Below are 16,832 nucleotides of genomic sequence, written 5' to 3' on the forward strand. Positions count from 1 at the left end.
TTTTTTTTTTTTTTTTTTTTTTTTTTTTTTTTTTCCTTTTTTTTTTCTATTAATGTATATATATGTTATGGGTAATATATGGAAAAAATGTTTTATAAAAAATGACTAGATAGTTTATTACATATAGAAATAATGAAAGTGTCGAGATAGTAACTTCTTTTAAAATATAATAGATTGTATATATACTAGATATAAAAAAGTGTTTACATAGTATAAATGATAATTATGGCGTATATGTATGGTAATAATAGGAGAAAAAATATACAGTAATATTTAAATGATATCCTAAAATTACCCACAATATATAATGCATATTAAAAATTTTTAATAAACATGATTTTTTAAGTTTTTCTATAGTCATAATCTCTTATGCTTAATGTCTCACTGTCTCATAAGGACAGAACATGTCTGAACTATTATATTTTTTTTCTACATTTTCTCAATAAATATTCTTATACACATATTTCTTTGTGTATATTAATTAATTATAGCCAAAAATATTAATTATCAGTGTTTAATTTAAAAGTGTTAAAGTTAGTTTAAAAATTAGTTAAATTCTTAAAAATTTTCAATTACAGATTGTATTGAAGTATTTGTACATTATATTTTGCAAAATTATTCTCTTTCTTAAAATGAGTTATAGTAATAACCATGAACAGGTTAATGTAATATTAAATATCAAATTTTTGAATGCATTGTTTTGTATATAACAAAATAAGGAATGGTCTGTGCATACTACTATTGATAATATAATTATCTTTCAGATATCTATGAACATAAAGCATAGTTTTCAAGATTTGTGCTAAATATTATCAACTGATACATTTATCCTTAATGTGGTTGATGAATTGGATAATGCCATTCTAATGCTGTTTTCAAATTTTTCTTGTATAGAAGAAAATTCCATCATATTGCTCGGTTTTGATTCAATCCAAAATCCATCAAATTCATAAAAAAGATAACAATAAAACTGATGAAAAGCACGGATAGTTGGCAAAGTCTTTGACGAATTATAGATATGTGTCTTAGCAGTACCATCTTTTAATAATTTTAATGCCATACTGGTAAGGTTTATACCAACGATGGCAAATGCATAACCATAATGTGGATGAGTAGAATGAGATAAAACATGAGTTGCTGCACTAGGATATTCTTGAGCAAAATAAACAAGATTCTCTAATCCCAATATTCCCATTCCACGAAAATCTGTTTTTGGATCGTCTCCCTGAAAGCCAATATTCTGCCATTGTTTTGTTACTCTAGCATCCAAAGGATCATAAGGCATAAGTAAATTCCACAATTTCAATAACAATAGTTCGTGTTCTGGATTATCAGCATCATAAGGTGTTTTCCTAAGTTCTTCACATTCTACACATAGTTGGCGGTAACCCCAAATTAATTCTATGCACTTGCCAAATGATTTGGCAAAATCAGGATGGGCTGTGGGATTTACATTTTTAGCCACCAATACTGTTCTAATTGCCTCTTCTAGGATTTTACGTTCACTTTTAATGGTTATACCGCGATGATTTGCAATATCATTTAAATAAGTAATCAAAGTCTTGATATTAGCATTTTTTGATTGCTGTAGAGATTCCTCAATTGCGAGTGTCCTAGGAGCTCCAGAAGGTTGTCCATAACAAATTCTTTGAAGTTCACACATTTGTGTCGTTTGTCTTAAAAACCATTTTATAAACGGTCTAAAATACCAATATATCAGTGACAATATATGCTGGAGAAACATGTTTTACATCATTTGTCAACACCATTCAAGAGTAAGTCTGTGTATATTAGTATTGATTCTTTTCTAAGTATTTCTTTACATTCTATAAAGAATTTTTATTTTTTGTGAATCTTTCATTTAATATTCACTTATAAATAATAATTGATTGAAGTAATACATAACCTTTAAATTGAGTAACTAAGTACAAGTTACTTTTCGTTTATAGTATCCATCGTTTTTACTACCCCCACTTCTATTTTAACTTGACGTACGCAGTGAACATAAGGAATATGTTATACGTACTTATATATTTTAAACTAAACAAACTTATCGACTTTATGAATCAGTAAACAACTTTACAGCGACCGCGTTTCTTGCATTACCATATTATAATGTCGACGAACATCATAGAAAAACAAATGATTTCTTTTAGATTACTGCTCTGTCCAGAACAAATTTCTTCGAAGCAATTAACGTAATATTGAGCAGTTTCGAAGCGATTTCAAAAAGCGTTTCTAATAATTTAATTTAATATTTAATTTTTATTTTAATATTTATACTATATACTTTATTATTAGAGTTATTTTATACACAAATGTTTAGGACTACAGTTGAAATGTTAGTATTAGTAGAAATATTAAATTAAATAATTTTATATATAAACATTATGGAATTATTTAAAAAGGGTCAAACTGTACGTAGTAAAATAATCAAAAGACTAGTAGACAAAAATGTGATAAGGAGAAAAATAATGGATAACTTTTTCATTTATTACAACAATCTATGATTGTGTTTTAGATGACTATTAGACTATTAGATTTTCATTTCTTCCAGGGCATACTCCTGAGCTGTACATAATATGTAAATATAATGGGTAAATGATTAATTTTAACAAACTAATAAAATCATAAACAATACTTTAATTTCATGTATGGATCGAATAAAAAGAAATACACAGTATATACTTTATATATATTTATATATAAATGCATAATATTACTTAAGTAACTTGAATAATATAACAAAATTTATTACCATATTTTGTTTTAAAAGTAATGTTATACCATGTATATTGCTTTATTTTTTGTTTATCTGCGTTTTCTACCACCTGCTTTCATATGCATATCTCTTTTGCCTTTGCCAGCTTTTGGTTTCTTCGAACCTTTGCTCTTCTTACTTGTTACTTTCTTTCTTTTCCTATAAAATAAATATATATTTATTCATTAAATGTTAGAATAAGATACTTAAAAAAAAAAGATATTTTTGTTCTTTTATATCTTACACTGTAGATACTGAAGACGAATCTGTATTTAAAATGATACTTTTATTACTAAGAATCTTGTTTACTAAATCTTTATTTTTTTCTTTTTCATCTTTTAGATTAAATGGAATTTCTTTAGCCTTTCTCTTCAAACTTGGCAATTTTGTTAAAACTCCTTTCGCATCTTTTTCTTTTGGTAATCTATAAGTATGAAAATATATTTAAATAATATATTCAAATAATATTTTTTCTCCAATAAAAATTTACCTCTCTTGAAATTTCCCTAAAGATGCTGTTGATTGATGTGCTACTGTTACAGCTGTAGAAAGTTGGCTTGATTTGGGAAAATGTTCTACAGTAGGAAGACCTACCTGTGGTAATTTCACTTTTTTCAACTTAGCTATATTGCGTAATCGTTGTAATTCATTTTTAGATTGTCTTTCACGTTTACTCGCACTCATAGCAGTAAATGGATCTTCTTTTGGATTATTATCATTTCCAACTTCTACAAGCCATTCTTTTTGTTCTATTGCTTTAGTCCGTTGATAACCATACCTGGGCATCCATTTCTACAATAATAATTATTAATATTGCAATGTTTAATTAAAACGTAGAAGAGGAAACAATATGTACAAAAAACACAAAATAAATTTATTTAATAAATGAAAGGAAGTAGTTTCAGTGTTAGTCACATGATAAATTTCAAATGTCAGAGAAAACGAAAGACGTACTTGTAATTCTTCATCCCATTTCAATTTTGTCCTATTTTTCTTATTAGTTCTTATTCCCTTTTCTTTGGCAAATTGTTGCCATTTTGTTAAAGGTTTAGGTTTTGGTATACAACGAGTTCGTGGAACTACATATTGTGGCTTAGGCAATTGAACAACTATTGCCTCTTCCACACGTTCGGTAGGAAGACTCCATACAGCATTAATAAGAAGTTGAACATTATCTTTTGTTAACTGTTGTAGATAAGTATTTGAATTCGAACTATAACATTTATGTACAAATAAAATATAGGTTAATATAGTATAAATTTCCTAAATCTTACATTCTTGTATTTAAAGATTAAATATTTTATAAAAGATATATTTATAAATGCTAAAGAACTAGTGTACATACATATAAATTAAATTAGGATTATAGATTTATTTTATAAACTTAATTACCTTAATTTTTTTGAATCTAAAGCATTAGTATCAGATATAAGGAGTGAACCTAGATCGATTTCAGGCTCAACATCTTTATGAATCGTCGTATATTTTTTAGATTCTGATACCGCATCTTCATTTTCTAATATTGAATTAACAACATCCATGATAATAAATAAATTTTCACTCTTATTCAAGTATTGATTGTTACAACTTTCAACGCACGAACATGAATGATTTCCTTACCAACTTACTAACGTTCACTATACCGTACTCATTGAATCTGCATTACCGACTAGTATAAAAAATAAGTGAATACTACTAAATTCTAGATATTTTTTATTTTCAATTAATAAATACACGGGCTATGCTTTTTATAAACATCACATATCGCACTGATTATTTTCATTAATAATATATTCTTCGTGTTTATATTCTAATACTTTCATTATGTAACTGAAATTTCATGATTTACGTTCTTCACTCAAACTAGATGAAGGTTATGTATGCGGCGTACTTCATAAGTAATGTGGTCTTAATGTAGACTTTAAATGTTGAAATATTTGTTAAATTCTTTGAAAATGCATTTTTCAATAGTAGAAAAAAAATAATGTACATGTTTAGCGTACGTTATTACATATCTATATATATCCCGTCATACAGAAAAAAGACATCTTCTTTATCAAGAAAAGAAGCAATAAAAATAGATTTCGTGCAAAGTGAGATGATAACAATGGGAATGCCAGATTCATATTGTGTAATTTGTAATATAAATATTGATGTGTCTTCCTGTGTAAATATTTTTTATACGTCTCTTCCTCACAATGGTGAATTATTAGCAAGCTTTGCGTTACGTGAACTCAGACCAACAACTTCTAATTTACATAGCTCCTATATCTGTCCTCGCTGTTATAAATTATTTCAAATGTTAGAACAAGCGCAATGGACTGTTACAAATATTCGTTGTGAGATTTTAAAAGTTTATCAGTCTGGTGAGAAGAAAAAATTTGTTAGACGCATGTTAACAAATAGTACTGATTATCTTTTACACAATACTCAAATTTTGGATGGTATTCAAACAACTAAACGAGATATAGATCAGACAATAAATGGTTTGAAAAATATTGCAGATATAACTTCTACTTCATTCATGCAAGATGTTTCACTTGAACAAATTTCACAGACATTTAATGGAAATATGACCACTAATAACATTAAAGATATTGAACTGATAGATACAAAAGATATTTTTAAAGAAGAAACAGAAATTGATAGCAAAGATTTGGATAATACACATTCAAATATTAAAACCAATAACAATTGTAATGTGGAATATAAAAATAATAACAATGTAAATAAAAATATAAAGACTGAAATACATAATAAAACTATAGATTTAAATGTAAAAATCTTAGAAAATGATTTTCATAAGTCTATTTTAACTAATGATTGTATAGAGGAAAGCAATATCACAGAACAAGAAATATCTTATAATCAATGTAAATTCTGTACCGAATCATTTAAGACAAATGATGAATTAAATGTACATTTATTGAAACATAATGATATACAATTATATCAGTGTTCTAAATGTAAGGAAGTATTTACTGATATTTCACTTGCAAATACACATGCTTCAAAAGCACATGTTGAAGATCTAGATTGTGTTAACATTTTACCAGTCTCATATAAAAATGAAATAGGACACTTCCTCAATGATGTCTCCCTTTTTCCACAAAATAATGTAGAGACATTAAAATCAAATACTTTTGAACATACAGAGATCGATAATAATAGATCAGAAATAAAAGATAATTCACCATGTATTGCAGGCAAGTTAAAATTAATATATTATAATTATATTATAATATATTATAAATAACTGTCAGAAAGAAATATATTCAATTTTTTTTTTTCCATTATAAACATAAAAATTTTATCTTTTAGAAAATAAATTTGCTGAAAGTAATGAAATTAATTCCATGGATGAGAAAACCAAAATCAATTTAAATTCTGCCTCTTGGAAATCGGGAAGAATATCAAAATATAGTTTAAAACCATTAAAATATACATGTCCTACGTGTAATAAAAAGTGGAGAACATCTGCAGAATTAAAGACGCATATTAAATCTCATTCAAATATAAGACCATATATGTGTGAAAAATGTGGTCAAGCTTACAAACACAAACATGCTTTAGAAATACATATTGGTATGCACAATGGAATAAATCCATTTCAATGTAGCTTTTGTAAAAAATGTTTTACTCAAAAAGGCGCATTAATGAGACATTTACCAATGCATACCGGGGAAACACCATATCAATGTGAATTATGTGGTAAAAGATTTGTACATCATACATCATACAACATGCATGCTTTATCCCATACTGGAAAAAAATCTTATCAATGTCATGTAAGTGATCGTCTATATTAATCATATATGTATGCATAGCTTACCATATGAAGGTTAAAGCATTTATACAAAGTGAAATTTAATGTGTTCTTTTAAGGTATGCGATTTATCACTGCTTTCTACATCACATTTAAAAAGACACATGAGAGTACACACAGGTGAAAAACCATATAGTTGCATGTTATGTGGAAAACGTTTTGCAGAGCGATATAATTTACTAGCTCATCAAAAAATACATAATACATCAGAGGCATCAGCAAAAGATATTGAAAAATTACAAAACATGTCAGTTCAAGATTTTTAAGTATCTTTTATAACTTTTAATTTATGTATTTATATATAAATAAATATTAAATATTGTTTCTCATTGCATATTTATGCATAGGTGCAATCAGTGTAACTCATTATATCAGAAAGGGCACATATGTAATGAGCATACAAAACAACAATGCAATTCAAATAACAATATTACAACCACAGAAAAAGTAAGTAATTATAATTGTAGTCTACAATCCCTTGAACAATCAAAACTTTATAAATTACATAATAAAAATCAACAGCAGAATTTAAAGAATATTAATTCTGATAATAGTAAAACTTGGGTAGAAATAAATCAATCAAAATTAAATTCCACTAATAATGAAACAGAATTCTTATTATTACAAGATTCTTCATCACAAGGTGACACAACTCCTGTAACTATTACATTTAATGATCATAAAATGTCTGTAGGAAATAAAAATTATAATACAAGTTTAAAAATCATAATAGAATCTTCTAATGTCTCCATTCCAATTAATAATCAAGTTATAATAGATGACACGCATATATAATTCATGATTATATTCATGGCAATAATGTTGAGATTTGAATTTTACGTTTTTATAGATACTAAAACTTTTTAAATTGAAAATAGAACTATCGTACAAAAATACAATATGAGACATATAGAAATTGTTGTATATTTTGAAAATATATATAATTTTATAAAAAGAAAAGTTTTATAATTTTATAAAATTCTGTAATGATAAAAACATAAAAATATACAACCCTATAGGGTATATTTTACAAATTTTGTCATCTTGCATTTTTACTACACTTTAAAGAAAAGAAAATGAAGATAATATATTTAGATATATAAAATATTTAATAAAAAAGAATAATGAAGATAAACAGCTCATTGTCCAAAAACATATATACATGTTTAAATTATATATTTTTAATTTGTACAATTGTATATTATTAAAAAAAAACACATATATCTCTTATTTTATAAGAATATGTTTTATAGTGTGAAATCATATTGTCAGTATTAAATGTCTTAATATATTTTAAAAAATTAAGAAATATATATTGTGGTTTTTGTGATTTATAAGTACAAAATATATAATTTTATAATATAAGGATTCTTGTTTAATTTTAATTGATTCTTTAGTTCTTAATAGTAAATTAATATTTAATAAAAATGGTATTGATAAAAAAAGATATAGTTATAGCAATCATTATGTATAATTATAGTATATAAATAAATCAACAAAATTGAATTTTAATATCCCTTTTAATTGCATGTAAAATATATATTAGTGTCCTTTTTATTATACTGTTGTGCTATCTGTTTCTAATATCTTTTGTGTCTTATATTATCAATAGATAAAGATCTGCAAAATTAATCATAAATAATAAAAATTTTGAAAGCTAAAGAAATTAATTTAAAATTAATATTAATTGTAATCAATTTTGTTTCTTAATTATTTTAAAATACTAGTAAAAGTTTAATACAACATTTGATTAGGAACCATGTATCATACTTTTTCATTTTATCAATAATATGTTGAATATGATCAGGAATAGCCACTTGTAGAAGATACTTAATTTCTGGTGTTTGTTCCAGATTTTGAAATAATTTCTTTATACATGTTTTTCGAATAAAATTTCTCAAGCCATTAAATGCCTCAATATAATCATCTGTTAATAACTAAAATATATGATAAACGAGTTAATATAATGAGATTAGTATCCCTTGCAGAATATTGGGCAATATTAAATATTTCAATACTGATATGTGTTGAATAGGATGAATATATATATATATGTTACCACAAGAGAAAAAAAACCAGGATTTTTTTCATGATGTTCTAAATATATCTTCCTTGTTTGCAAAACAAGTTCAACAAATATACGTTTTAAATTTTCTGACTTTTTACTGTCATTATCTTCACATTGCTGCATGTACAAACAAAGATTATTACTTGCAAATTAGATTATTGTTTAATTCAATATGGTAAAAAAGAATACTCTTTTCCATATTATTATTAAAACTAATTATTTTTAAAGAATGTAGAGTTACTTCAGTTAGTAATGTTTCTTGACTAGAAATAGTCTCATTGGAATCATCATCAACAAAAATCTTGTACTCTATCTTATCATTGTTTTTGTACTGGTACATAATTGTTTCTTGTTTTTTATACTTAGATTTTATATTGTTTACAATTACATTTGATTCCTCGTCTAATAAGATCTACATATAAATTTTTACACTGAGTATATGAATTAAATACATATATAAATATATATGTATTTACATATACATATATAAAAATATGTGTGTGTGTGTGTATATATATATATATATATATTACCTTTAAGCCATTCAATTGTTGGTACTTGTCAGTTGGTTCTTGAATTTTTATCAGTTTTGGTAATGTAGTTCTACTTTCATATATTATATCGGTTGTTGTTGCTCCATAACCTTGAGGTCTAACAAACATACTATATCCAGGTAAGTCTAAATTATTCATTATCTGTATAATATATATATTTCTTGTAAAGACGTATTCCAAGTAATATATAATTCTGTTAATAGTATATAATTAATATATAACTATGTTTTTTTACCTGCTCTATAATACTTGAAATAAAGTTCAATATACTGTTTTTGGATTCTTTCTTTACATATGTATGTTTGCCTATATTAACAGCAAGCAAATCGACTACACTATCTCGAATCCAAGTATAAATATTAAATTTATTCTCTATCTGAAGTTTGTGTTGAGTAATATCATTTGTAATTACCAAAATAGGTTTAACATTTAAATAACGATTGTACATTTGCATAGTTGTATGCAAGTCTGCTTGAGTTATACCAATTTTTTCTTCTATTATCAAAGAAGCAATTTCATTCATATCTATTTAAATATTATAATGAACATATTTAGCAAGATAATGAAAAATAAAAAATAGAATTAGATATAAAATATATTTTATGACTAACGAAATCCATAGCTATTTCCTAACAGTTCTTGGATTCCTAAAAAATTACCACAACAAGCTATTTCATTAAAATCTTCTCGTTTTACAAAAATAAATGACTCATCTGCATTTTCACCAGTTTTTGATTCTTTAGTAGTATACCATTTACAGTATTTTATCTGATGTAAATATAAAGAGGCATGTGAAAAAATAAATTATTTTGTTCTTATATAATTATGAAATTAAATAATGAATATTACTTTATTAGGAATTGCACATGATATATGTAAAGCTAATTTTCTCTTTCTTACTGCAGATGGACCGGTCAATATTAATAGTGGTGGTCTAATTTTATCATAAGCAATTACATGTGAATCTATTGTAGGAGTACTCAAATGCTCTAATAAAGTTAGTTTAGTGATACTATGTGCAGTCATCAAACTTAATGATGGGGTAAATATAGTTGCTGCAGATATCTATACAAAATTAAAAACGTATATATATTGTTATATTTAATCCTGGGATGCTTTCCTATTTTTTTTTATACCTTTTCTGTAATAGATACTTCGACACCATCAATGAACATAACACTTGGAATAGTAAATAAAATTACATCTCTATAATTGGGCCATTTTGCACATGCATTACCTTTAAGGTCTATTTCATGTATCGATCCTTTTAAATTTGATATTTCTAAAAGATCTACAATTTTATTAAATTTCAAATCTACGAAACGCAAACTGCATGCATCCTACACATATAATACTCGAATAATTATATATACATGTAATAAAATATGATTAATGGAGGAAAACAATTTTTACTTTGAAGAAATTTAAGTTAGATAATTTATTATATCCTAATATAATAGTTCTTAAATTGGTTAAACTTTTTATACCACTATCCAATTTTTTATATTTATATGATGTTATACAATTTTTTTCTAAATTTAATTCTTTAATGTTTAAATTATCCAAATTTTCGATATATTTTATTGAATTATATGATAAATTCAAGTATTGTAAATATCTGAAAAAATGATACGATAATAATTATATTATATATTTAACAGTAGACATTTTTTAATTTATATTATATACTAACTTTAAATTGTGCAGTCCAAAAATAACTTCAATTTCATTATAAGACAAATCTAATCTAACAATACTCCAAAAACTACTTAGATCACACATTTCAGTTATTTGATTATGAGATAAATTTACATAAGTTAAATACCAAGGTGGTGTAAAATTTAATATGTCTATGAGTTTATTATGCGATACATTTAAATATATTAAGTAAGGAATTCCACTTAGTGGCATTAAATTTGTAAGATTATTATATGCCAAGTCAATGTATTGTAAATAACGATGATAATACAAAACAGTGATATCTGTAAGTGACTAAAAAAAAGATCTACCAAATTAATATTTTGTAATGTATTCATGCAATTTATTTCAATGTTGTTATTACCATCTTTCTCATAATGCATTTTGCTAAAATATAAAGTCCAGATTCTGGTGATTTTGTTAAGAATGAAGATCCAAGTCCTATTAATCTATCAGAGAAAATACCATCCTTTTCTAAGTTATCAAATGAAACATCATTTATATATCTCATTTTGACAATAGGTGGTTCCTCATCTTCCCACAATTGTATGTCTAAAGTATATCTGCCCCAATTACTTCTAGTAATGCTTTTCTTTTTCATGAATAATTTCAAATATTGTGAATTATCCATTATTAATTATATTTTTTATTTATTGATAAAGATATAGTTCCTATCTTTTACTAAAATCACATACTTTTATAAAGTGTAACAGATTCGCTACATTACCATTACTAGTTTAAAGATATAGAAACTTTTTTTCAATCAATAATGTAAATCAAATGAACATCACATTATATACAGCTTCAAGTATGTTAATAAATTTATGAAATGTAAAACAATATACATATGCATATATATATTGTTTTAAATACATATATATATATATATATATATATATATATATATATATATATATATATATATATTTAAACGCATGCAAATTATATAATTAATTTTACTTTTCTAATCTATCTTTCATTAGGCATTGCACTATATAAAAATAATTATATAGACGTAATGCATTTAAAAAGTAATATAAAAAAGAATTTTGTTTTTTATTCACCTGTATTAAAGTTTTTATAGCAAAACAATCTTCACGTTTAGCTTCATGTATTTATACCACACCCATTCTTAATTCTTAGAATTAGATTCTTTATATTTATTACAATTAAAAAATAAGACAGTATAAAATAATGTTCTATCAATAATAAATTGTTTTTTGCGATGAAAAAAAAATAGAATTTAAAGAAAAGAATTTCCAATTTAAAAAAAGATATTAGATCCTCAAATAGTACAGATTTAAGAAAGATGACTGTTAATTATTACTTTTTTAAATGTCTTTTTATATAATTAAAAACGTAAATATGTATATATAAATAAATCTCTTATCATGTCATGTGGCCATACTGATAAGTACATTATTATACTTATAAATACTGTTGTATATTCATTTGAAAATCGCGCATTTAAGATATTACGAAGTTCCGTTGGTAAATTCTCTCTAGTCCTTTTGTTTTTAGGGTTATTCATAAACTCTTGATTTTACCGACTGTATAATATTTCAAGTAGGATATTAGGGCTATCATGACTCTTAGTTTTATAATGGTATATATCAACAATAAGTCCAATTGACAATGAGTTAAAATTATTTTGGACCAATTTTAATAAACAAAGTCTTATTTTAAAGATGAAGATTTAGAAGTAGTCTACTTTATATTACTACTATTGTTACTATACTACTACTATTATTTTTTCCAAAAATCATTTCTTTTATCAATTACGAATCAATCAGCATTTGTCAATGGAAATGCTATGGTGCAAATATCAAGTGTAGATTCGGTCTGATTGGACATGCGCTTGCGCCCTCTGGTGGTGTGAACAATTTCACATTAAAGTCGACATTCCATTGTCAATAGTAGTCCTGTGAATGCTTTGTGCTAGTGTGGTGTTAGAGAAAACGTTGCCTTGGTTAGGTTCGTTTAAAATCGTTGCTCGCGAGATAACCGTGAAAGAAAATATAATAAGAGAACAAAGAATACATCGAAAATGTCAGAAATTGACGCAAAAGTTAATATGTCGCTCGGTAAGTGGCTAGAGTCCCGAAAATCTACAGATTTTGCTGATATTCCTGGGTGAGCGTATGGCTGCATTCTTTCCTTTGCACTACACAAAATGGCGGTGAAATTGCCCGGACGTAACTACGTAATGTTTCTTTCCATTCCTTTCCAATCGAACGCAAAATCGAAAAAATACGACCTACGAGAACGAGACAATTTCTGAGCGAACACGAAGCAGATTGATTCTTTTCGCATTAATAATATGACTTAATTATTTAATCCGATACTGGGAAACATTGCGCAACAGAAAGATGTGAGAAAGAGCGAAATCAGATCATTTCTGATCTACTGGGCAACTCACCGAGAATGCACAAATGACTCAGCCTCTATAAAAAGCAATTTTCTGTCGTATTTGCGTAATAAAAATTCTATTTTCGTGGATATTCCATATCTACTATTATTTTGAATTATCACTTCTACCAAGAGCATAGCTTATGTATTGATACACAAGATAACAAATATGGTCATTTTTTGTGAAGGTCATACACGAGGTGTAGAAAAAAAAAAAAAAGTACCATTATTGGTGAAAATTTATTGCAATGATCTCTCAAAGACAAAGAATCTTCTCATCAACGAAATATCGATATATCGAATACAAAATTGGAAGACCATGCAACAAGATATTTTTATCTATCTAGATAAATGGCGCACAGTTCACCAATGAAGTATTACATTAACTTCTTTGCAATCTGTTGTGACCAGAAGAAAGAAGAAATAATGAATTCTATATTTTTTTTGAGTATCCAAATAATATGATATTTCACAATATAATGATATATAATATAACCAACAGGGTCTCTATCTAAAGGATGATATATTTTGGGGAAAAAAAAAAAAATAAAAAAAAAAAAAAAAAAAAAATAAAAAATAAAAAAAAAAAATAAAAAAAAAAAGATTTCGTCAACTTTACTTGCAACTACATAATATCAAAAAATAAAATGTCTGTAGTGGTTTGTACTACATAGTTATTATAACTGATGGATATCAAGCATTTTGTCATATTATCATTTTGTAATATTCTTCCATATAAAGAGTGTCTGTGTTCTTTAATATTATATAACATGGACAATTAAAATATAAATCTGCATACAATCTTATAAAATGTTTCTGATAAGAGTGAATTTTGGTGTTAAGATAATTTAATTAAAAAGTGTCAAATGTTGTCTGAAATAGAGAGTAGAAAAGTGGAAACAATCTACAATATACAAACTATGAATTCAAATCATGCATTGCAACATGTTTAAATAGCCTTCACATTAAGCCGATACATCTCTGGAAAAAAGTAAGAATGAAATAATATGCAACTGAATCCTTGGTGTTTACTGCAATATATAAGCAAACTAAAAGATACAAAAAGAGTCAATGACTGGAATATTCTTCGTGGGAAACAGACAAATCATGTGTCTTTAAATCGCCAAATTTATATATTACGCAGTGAATAAATTGAAGACAAACCAATATGAACTGTTTACGAAGAAATATTTTGTGAAATATACGAAGAATGAATTGAAGAATTAAATATTGGGAACAATATTATAGATCAAAAATATATTCTGAATTATAATATATCCCAGATATATAGATCTTGAATGAAAAATAATAGTAATAGATAAAGAAAGAAAGAAGAGATTATTTGGATCGCTAGGACTTTCCATCATATACCGGACATGGATTATAAATATTGATCATTGTAGCTGTGTTATTTTAAAAGAGATGAAAATTGTACTACTAGTTTCTTTATTTTAATTGTAGATATGCAAGGCAATATATCTTAAACAAATTTGTAATATTAAATATTTTTCTCTTTCTCATTTTTAACTTATATATTTATAGTGATTCAAATTTATGAATATATTCTAATCTATGAAAAATCACACATATACATATATTGATTGGATATGTGATTTTACAAAAAATGAATATTTGAAAACTTGTAGCCATAATTAGAAGCTTGTAGTTACAATTATAAATAAATGCAAAGGAAGAAGAGAACATACTTAAAAAAAAAAAAAAAAAAAAAAATAATTTATTATATCTCATCATTCTTTAGGAATTTCTAATTTGAAATTTTGCCTAGTTGAAATTAAAAATAATAAAACAATTAAATCCTGCAGCTCACTAAATTGTATGCTCACTAAAACTTGTGAATTTTCTTCCTTTTAAGATGAGATCATTAAGATGGAGAAAAAGGAAAAAAAGAAAAAGGCTAATACAACAAATGGAAAAGCTGGTCCTAAACGCAATCGAGGGAATGCACGAGGACGAAATGGACTTAGAGGCAGAGGTGCAAGAACTAAGCGTAATATTGGCACATTGAAGAAAGAACAGAAATGGCAGCGTGGTCAAAATGCCAATCTACGTGGTAGTTTTACCAAAAAACGTTATAACAAGAATGGTGGAGTTGCTTCACAAAATATACTAGCTTCAAATCAAAAAGCTAATATAAGAGGAAATATAAATGTACGCCGTGGTCGTGGAAATCGCTATGGTTTAACCCGTAGTCGAAGTAGAACGAATTTGACTTTTACGAAAGCTGGATTTTTTACTGCTAATAAAACTACACTGAAAAGAACAAACAGCGTGGGTAGTGTTAGAGATCCAACTTCCGTTCACAATCGATTAGGATACCAAAGTCCAGCACAAATTGCTTATCGAAATCACGTTAAAAGAGCTAAGCAACTTCTTCTTCAGAGACAAAATCAACGGCTTAACTTCCAGAATCAATTTAGAGTATGTTATTGTATTTAATATTTTATTCAATTATTTTATGCAGTCGTGTAATTTTAAATGTTAATTTCTAAAAAAAAAAAAAAATATCTTATTAGATGTTACAAGCAGGAAAGTCTTCGATTTCACTACAGCAAAGACCATTAGAACGGCGACAACAAATTTTAACATCTCAAAGAAGATTTACTACTGGTGGATTACGTTCAGATCAAATTGCACGTGCTCAAAGAAGAGCTCAATATGAACAGAAACTTATGAGGATCAAGTAAGAGCATTATCTTTTATTTTTTAAACTAAATTAGTAAATATAATATCGTGCGCATTACCATATCTTTCATTAATATTTATTTATTTATTATATTTATATAAAAAAAAAATATTTTTTTTAACTTCCATATTTTTAATTGATAAAATGTATGTTATGTTTATTTATTATAGCTCTGCACGGATCACACCCTCAAACGTCAATTTCATGTGCACACTAGGCAATGATTATACACCAAATACGCATGAACATTCCATAAGCCTTGCACAGAATAGAAATGAAAGAAGTATGAGCGGTCTTCATCAACTGCTAAGAGGACGTTCACCAATTACACAAACTATACAAAATTTAAACATGGTATAAATGAATAATTTATTCTTGAGATTGTTATAATCAAAAGTTAATTTAATTTTCAAATTGTTTTAATTATTTAATAATTTCTTCCAGATTGGTCGATCTCCTGTATTTGGTCGACAACGTTCACGGTCAAGATCACGCTCCCGTTCACGCACACGTAATGTTCCTATGTCTGATTCAGGAACTGATTTAGATGATCGTACTTTTAGTAAAATTATGTATAGTATATCTGCAAGTCTTGGCGTCACAGGACGAACTCTCAATGATAGATTTAGTTTTTAAATGCAATAAAACAAATTCATCTTACATTCAGAATTAAAGACTGGCAAATTCAGTGCACATGAGTTATAAGATTTTCAATTTTAATTATAGATGGGGAGATGTGCTGTTTTTTGCAACTTAGAAGTATAAACATCATCTAATATTGAATAAATGTCTATAATATTGATTCAGAGTTA

The 16,832-nt window shown here is 26.0% G+C and overlaps 5 protein-coding genes across 12 annotated transcripts; 2 read left to right on the forward strand and 3 right to left on the reverse strand.

The window, feature by feature from the left end:
- Positions 1 to 59: 59 nt before the first annotated feature.
- LOC124946831 (ELMO domain-containing protein 2) lies at positions 60 to 2,125 on the reverse strand. 2 transcript variants are annotated; one of them, XM_047488155.1, is made up of 2 exons: positions 1,907 to 2,125; positions 60 to 1,700 (listed from the first exon to the last, which is right to left on the reverse strand). In XM_047488155.1, exon 2 carries the CDS (start codon positions 1,661 to 1,663, stop codon positions 803 to 805), a length of 861 nt encoding a protein of 286 aa, XP_047344111.1. In that variant the 5' UTR covers positions 1,664 to 1,700; positions 1,907 to 2,125; the 3' UTR covers positions 60 to 802. The 2 variants fall into 2 exon arrangements, with proteins under 2 accessions (XP_047344111.1, XP_047344109.1); XM_047488153.1 differs by having other exon boundaries at positions 60 to 1,826.
- A 498-nt stretch (positions 2,126 to 2,623) lies between these two features.
- On the reverse strand, positions 2,624 to 4,437 carry LOC124946829 (ribosome biogenesis regulatory protein homolog). Its single transcript, XM_047488150.1, has 5 exons — positions 4,154 to 4,437; positions 3,716 to 3,974; positions 3,252 to 3,553; positions 3,006 to 3,185; positions 2,624 to 2,920 (listed from the first exon to the last, which is right to left on the reverse strand). Exons 1-5 carry the CDS (start codon positions 4,300 to 4,302, stop codon positions 2,812 to 2,814), a joined length of 999 nt encoding a protein of 332 aa, XP_047344106.1. The 5' UTR covers positions 4,303 to 4,437; the 3' UTR covers positions 2,624 to 2,811.
- Positions 3,799 to 10,736, forward strand: LOC124946798 (zinc finger protein 300-like). Of its 4 annotated transcripts, XR_007100180.1 has the most exons (6): positions 3,799 to 5,967; positions 6,083 to 6,549; positions 6,647 to 6,834; positions 6,935 to 7,034; positions 10,115 to 10,251; positions 10,360 to 10,727. XR_007100180.1 is itself a non-coding variant. In XM_047488059.1 (5 exons), the coding sequence occupies exons 1-5, from the start codon at positions 4,746 to 4,748 to the stop codon at positions 10,145 to 10,147; spliced, it is 2,010 nt and encodes a 669-aa protein (XP_047344015.1). In that variant the 5' UTR covers positions 3,799 to 4,745; the 3' UTR covers positions 10,148 to 10,736. The 4 variants fall into 4 exon arrangements, 3 of the variants coding, with proteins under 3 accessions (XP_047344015.1, XP_047344014.1, XP_047344012.1); XM_047488059.1 differs by having other exon boundaries at positions 10,115 to 10,736; XM_047488058.1 differs by lacking the exons at positions 10,115 to 10,251; positions 10,360 to 10,727 and adding an exon at positions 7,216 to 7,391 and having other exon boundaries at positions 3,800 to 5,967.
- On the reverse strand, positions 8,107 to 11,793 carry LOC124946857 (leucine-rich repeat and guanylate kinase domain-containing protein-like). The gene is made up of 11 exons (XM_047488183.1): positions 11,272 to 11,793; positions 10,903 to 11,201; positions 10,623 to 10,827; positions 10,346 to 10,549; positions 10,059 to 10,274; positions 9,821 to 9,977; positions 9,445 to 9,734; positions 9,189 to 9,350; positions 8,897 to 9,067; positions 8,647 to 8,772; positions 8,107 to 8,524 (listed from the first exon to the last, which is right to left on the reverse strand). Exons 1-11 carry the CDS (start codon positions 11,536 to 11,538, stop codon positions 8,303 to 8,305), a joined length of 2,319 nt encoding a protein of 772 aa, XP_047344139.1. The 5' UTR covers positions 11,539 to 11,793; the 3' UTR covers positions 8,107 to 8,302.
- Positions 11,794 to 12,804: 1,011 nt separating this feature from the next.
- LOC124946825 lies at positions 12,805 to 16,680 on the forward strand. Of its 4 annotated transcripts, none has more exons than XM_047488141.1 (5): positions 12,805 to 12,991; positions 15,190 to 15,755; positions 15,851 to 16,017; positions 16,191 to 16,374; positions 16,465 to 16,680. In XM_047488141.1, exons 1-5 carry the CDS (start codon positions 12,955 to 12,957, stop codon positions 16,654 to 16,656), a joined length of 1,146 nt encoding a protein of 381 aa, XP_047344097.1. In that variant the 5' UTR covers positions 12,805 to 12,954; the 3' UTR covers positions 16,657 to 16,680. The 4 variants fall into 4 exon arrangements, with proteins under 4 accessions (XP_047344097.1, XP_047344098.1, XP_047344099.1 ...); XM_047488142.1 differs by having other exon boundaries at positions 12,824 to 14,747; XM_047488143.1 differs by having other exon boundaries at positions 12,824 to 14,715.
- Positions 16,681 to 16,832: the final 152 nt, after the last annotated feature.

Source organism: Vespa velutina, chromosome 2 (assembly GCF_912470025.1).
Source record: "Vespa velutina chromosome 2, iVesVel2.1, whole genome shotgun sequence".
Taxonomy (NCBI): domain Eukaryota; kingdom Metazoa; phylum Arthropoda; class Insecta; order Hymenoptera; family Vespidae; genus Vespa; species Vespa velutina.

What these genes read in the sequence shown, in the direction of transcription:
- LOC124946831 (XM_047488153.1), bottom strand. Translation starts at nt 1,744, where the DNA reads ATGTTTCTCCAGCATATATTGTCACTGATATATTGGTATTTTAGACCG.
- LOC124946829 (XM_047488150.1), bottom strand. Translation starts at nt 4,302, where the DNA reads ATGGATGTTGTTAATTCAATATTAGAAAATGAAGATGCGGTATCAGAA. An exon ending in TTAGGGAAATTTCAAGAGAG is followed by an intron (nt 3,186 to 3,251) that starts GTAAATTTTTAT and finishes TCATACTTATAG; the next exon opens with ATTACCAAAAGAAAAAGATG. An exon ending in TCGTCTTCAGTATCTACAGT is followed by an intron (nt 2,921 to 3,005) that starts GTAAGATATAAA and finishes TTTATTTTATAG; the next exon opens with GAAAAGAAAGAAAGTAACAA.
- LOC124946798 (XM_047488056.1), top strand. Translation starts at nt 4,746, where the DNA reads ATGTACATGTTTAGCGTACGTTATTACATATCTATATATATCCCGTCA. An exon ending in TAATTCACCATGTATTGCAG is followed by an intron (nt 5,968 to 6,082) that starts GCAAGTTAAAAT and finishes TTTATCTTTTAG; the next exon opens with AAAATAAATTTGCTGAAAGT. An exon ending in AAAAATCTTATCAATGTCAT is followed by an intron (nt 6,550 to 6,646) that starts GTAAGTGATCGT and finishes TGTTCTTTTAAG; the next exon opens with GTATGCGATTTATCACTGCT.
- LOC124946857 (XM_047488183.1), bottom strand. Translation starts at nt 11,538, where the DNA reads ATGGATAATTCACAATATTTGAAATTATTCATGAAAAAGAAAAGCATT. An exon ending in CTAACTTAAATTTCTTCAAA is followed by an intron (nt 10,550 to 10,622) that starts GTAAAAATTGTT and finishes TTATATGTGTAG; the next exon opens with GATGCATGCAGTTTGCGTTT. An exon ending in AACAATTGAATGGCTTAAAG is followed by an intron (nt 9,068 to 9,188) that starts GTAATATATATA and finishes ATTTATATGTAG; the next exon opens with ATCTTATTAGACGAGGAATC.
- LOC124946825 (XM_047488141.1), top strand. Translation starts at nt 12,955, where the DNA reads ATGTCAGAAATTGACGCAAAAGTTAATATGTCGCTCG. An exon ending in ACTTCCAGAATCAATTTAGA is followed by an intron (nt 15,756 to 15,850) that starts GTATGTTATTGT and finishes ATATCTTATTAG; the next exon opens with ATGTTACAAGCAGGAAAGTC. An exon ending in CAGAAACTTATGAGGATCAA is followed by an intron (nt 16,018 to 16,190) that starts GTAAGAGCATTA and finishes TATTTATTATAG; the next exon opens with CTCTGCACGGATCACACCCT.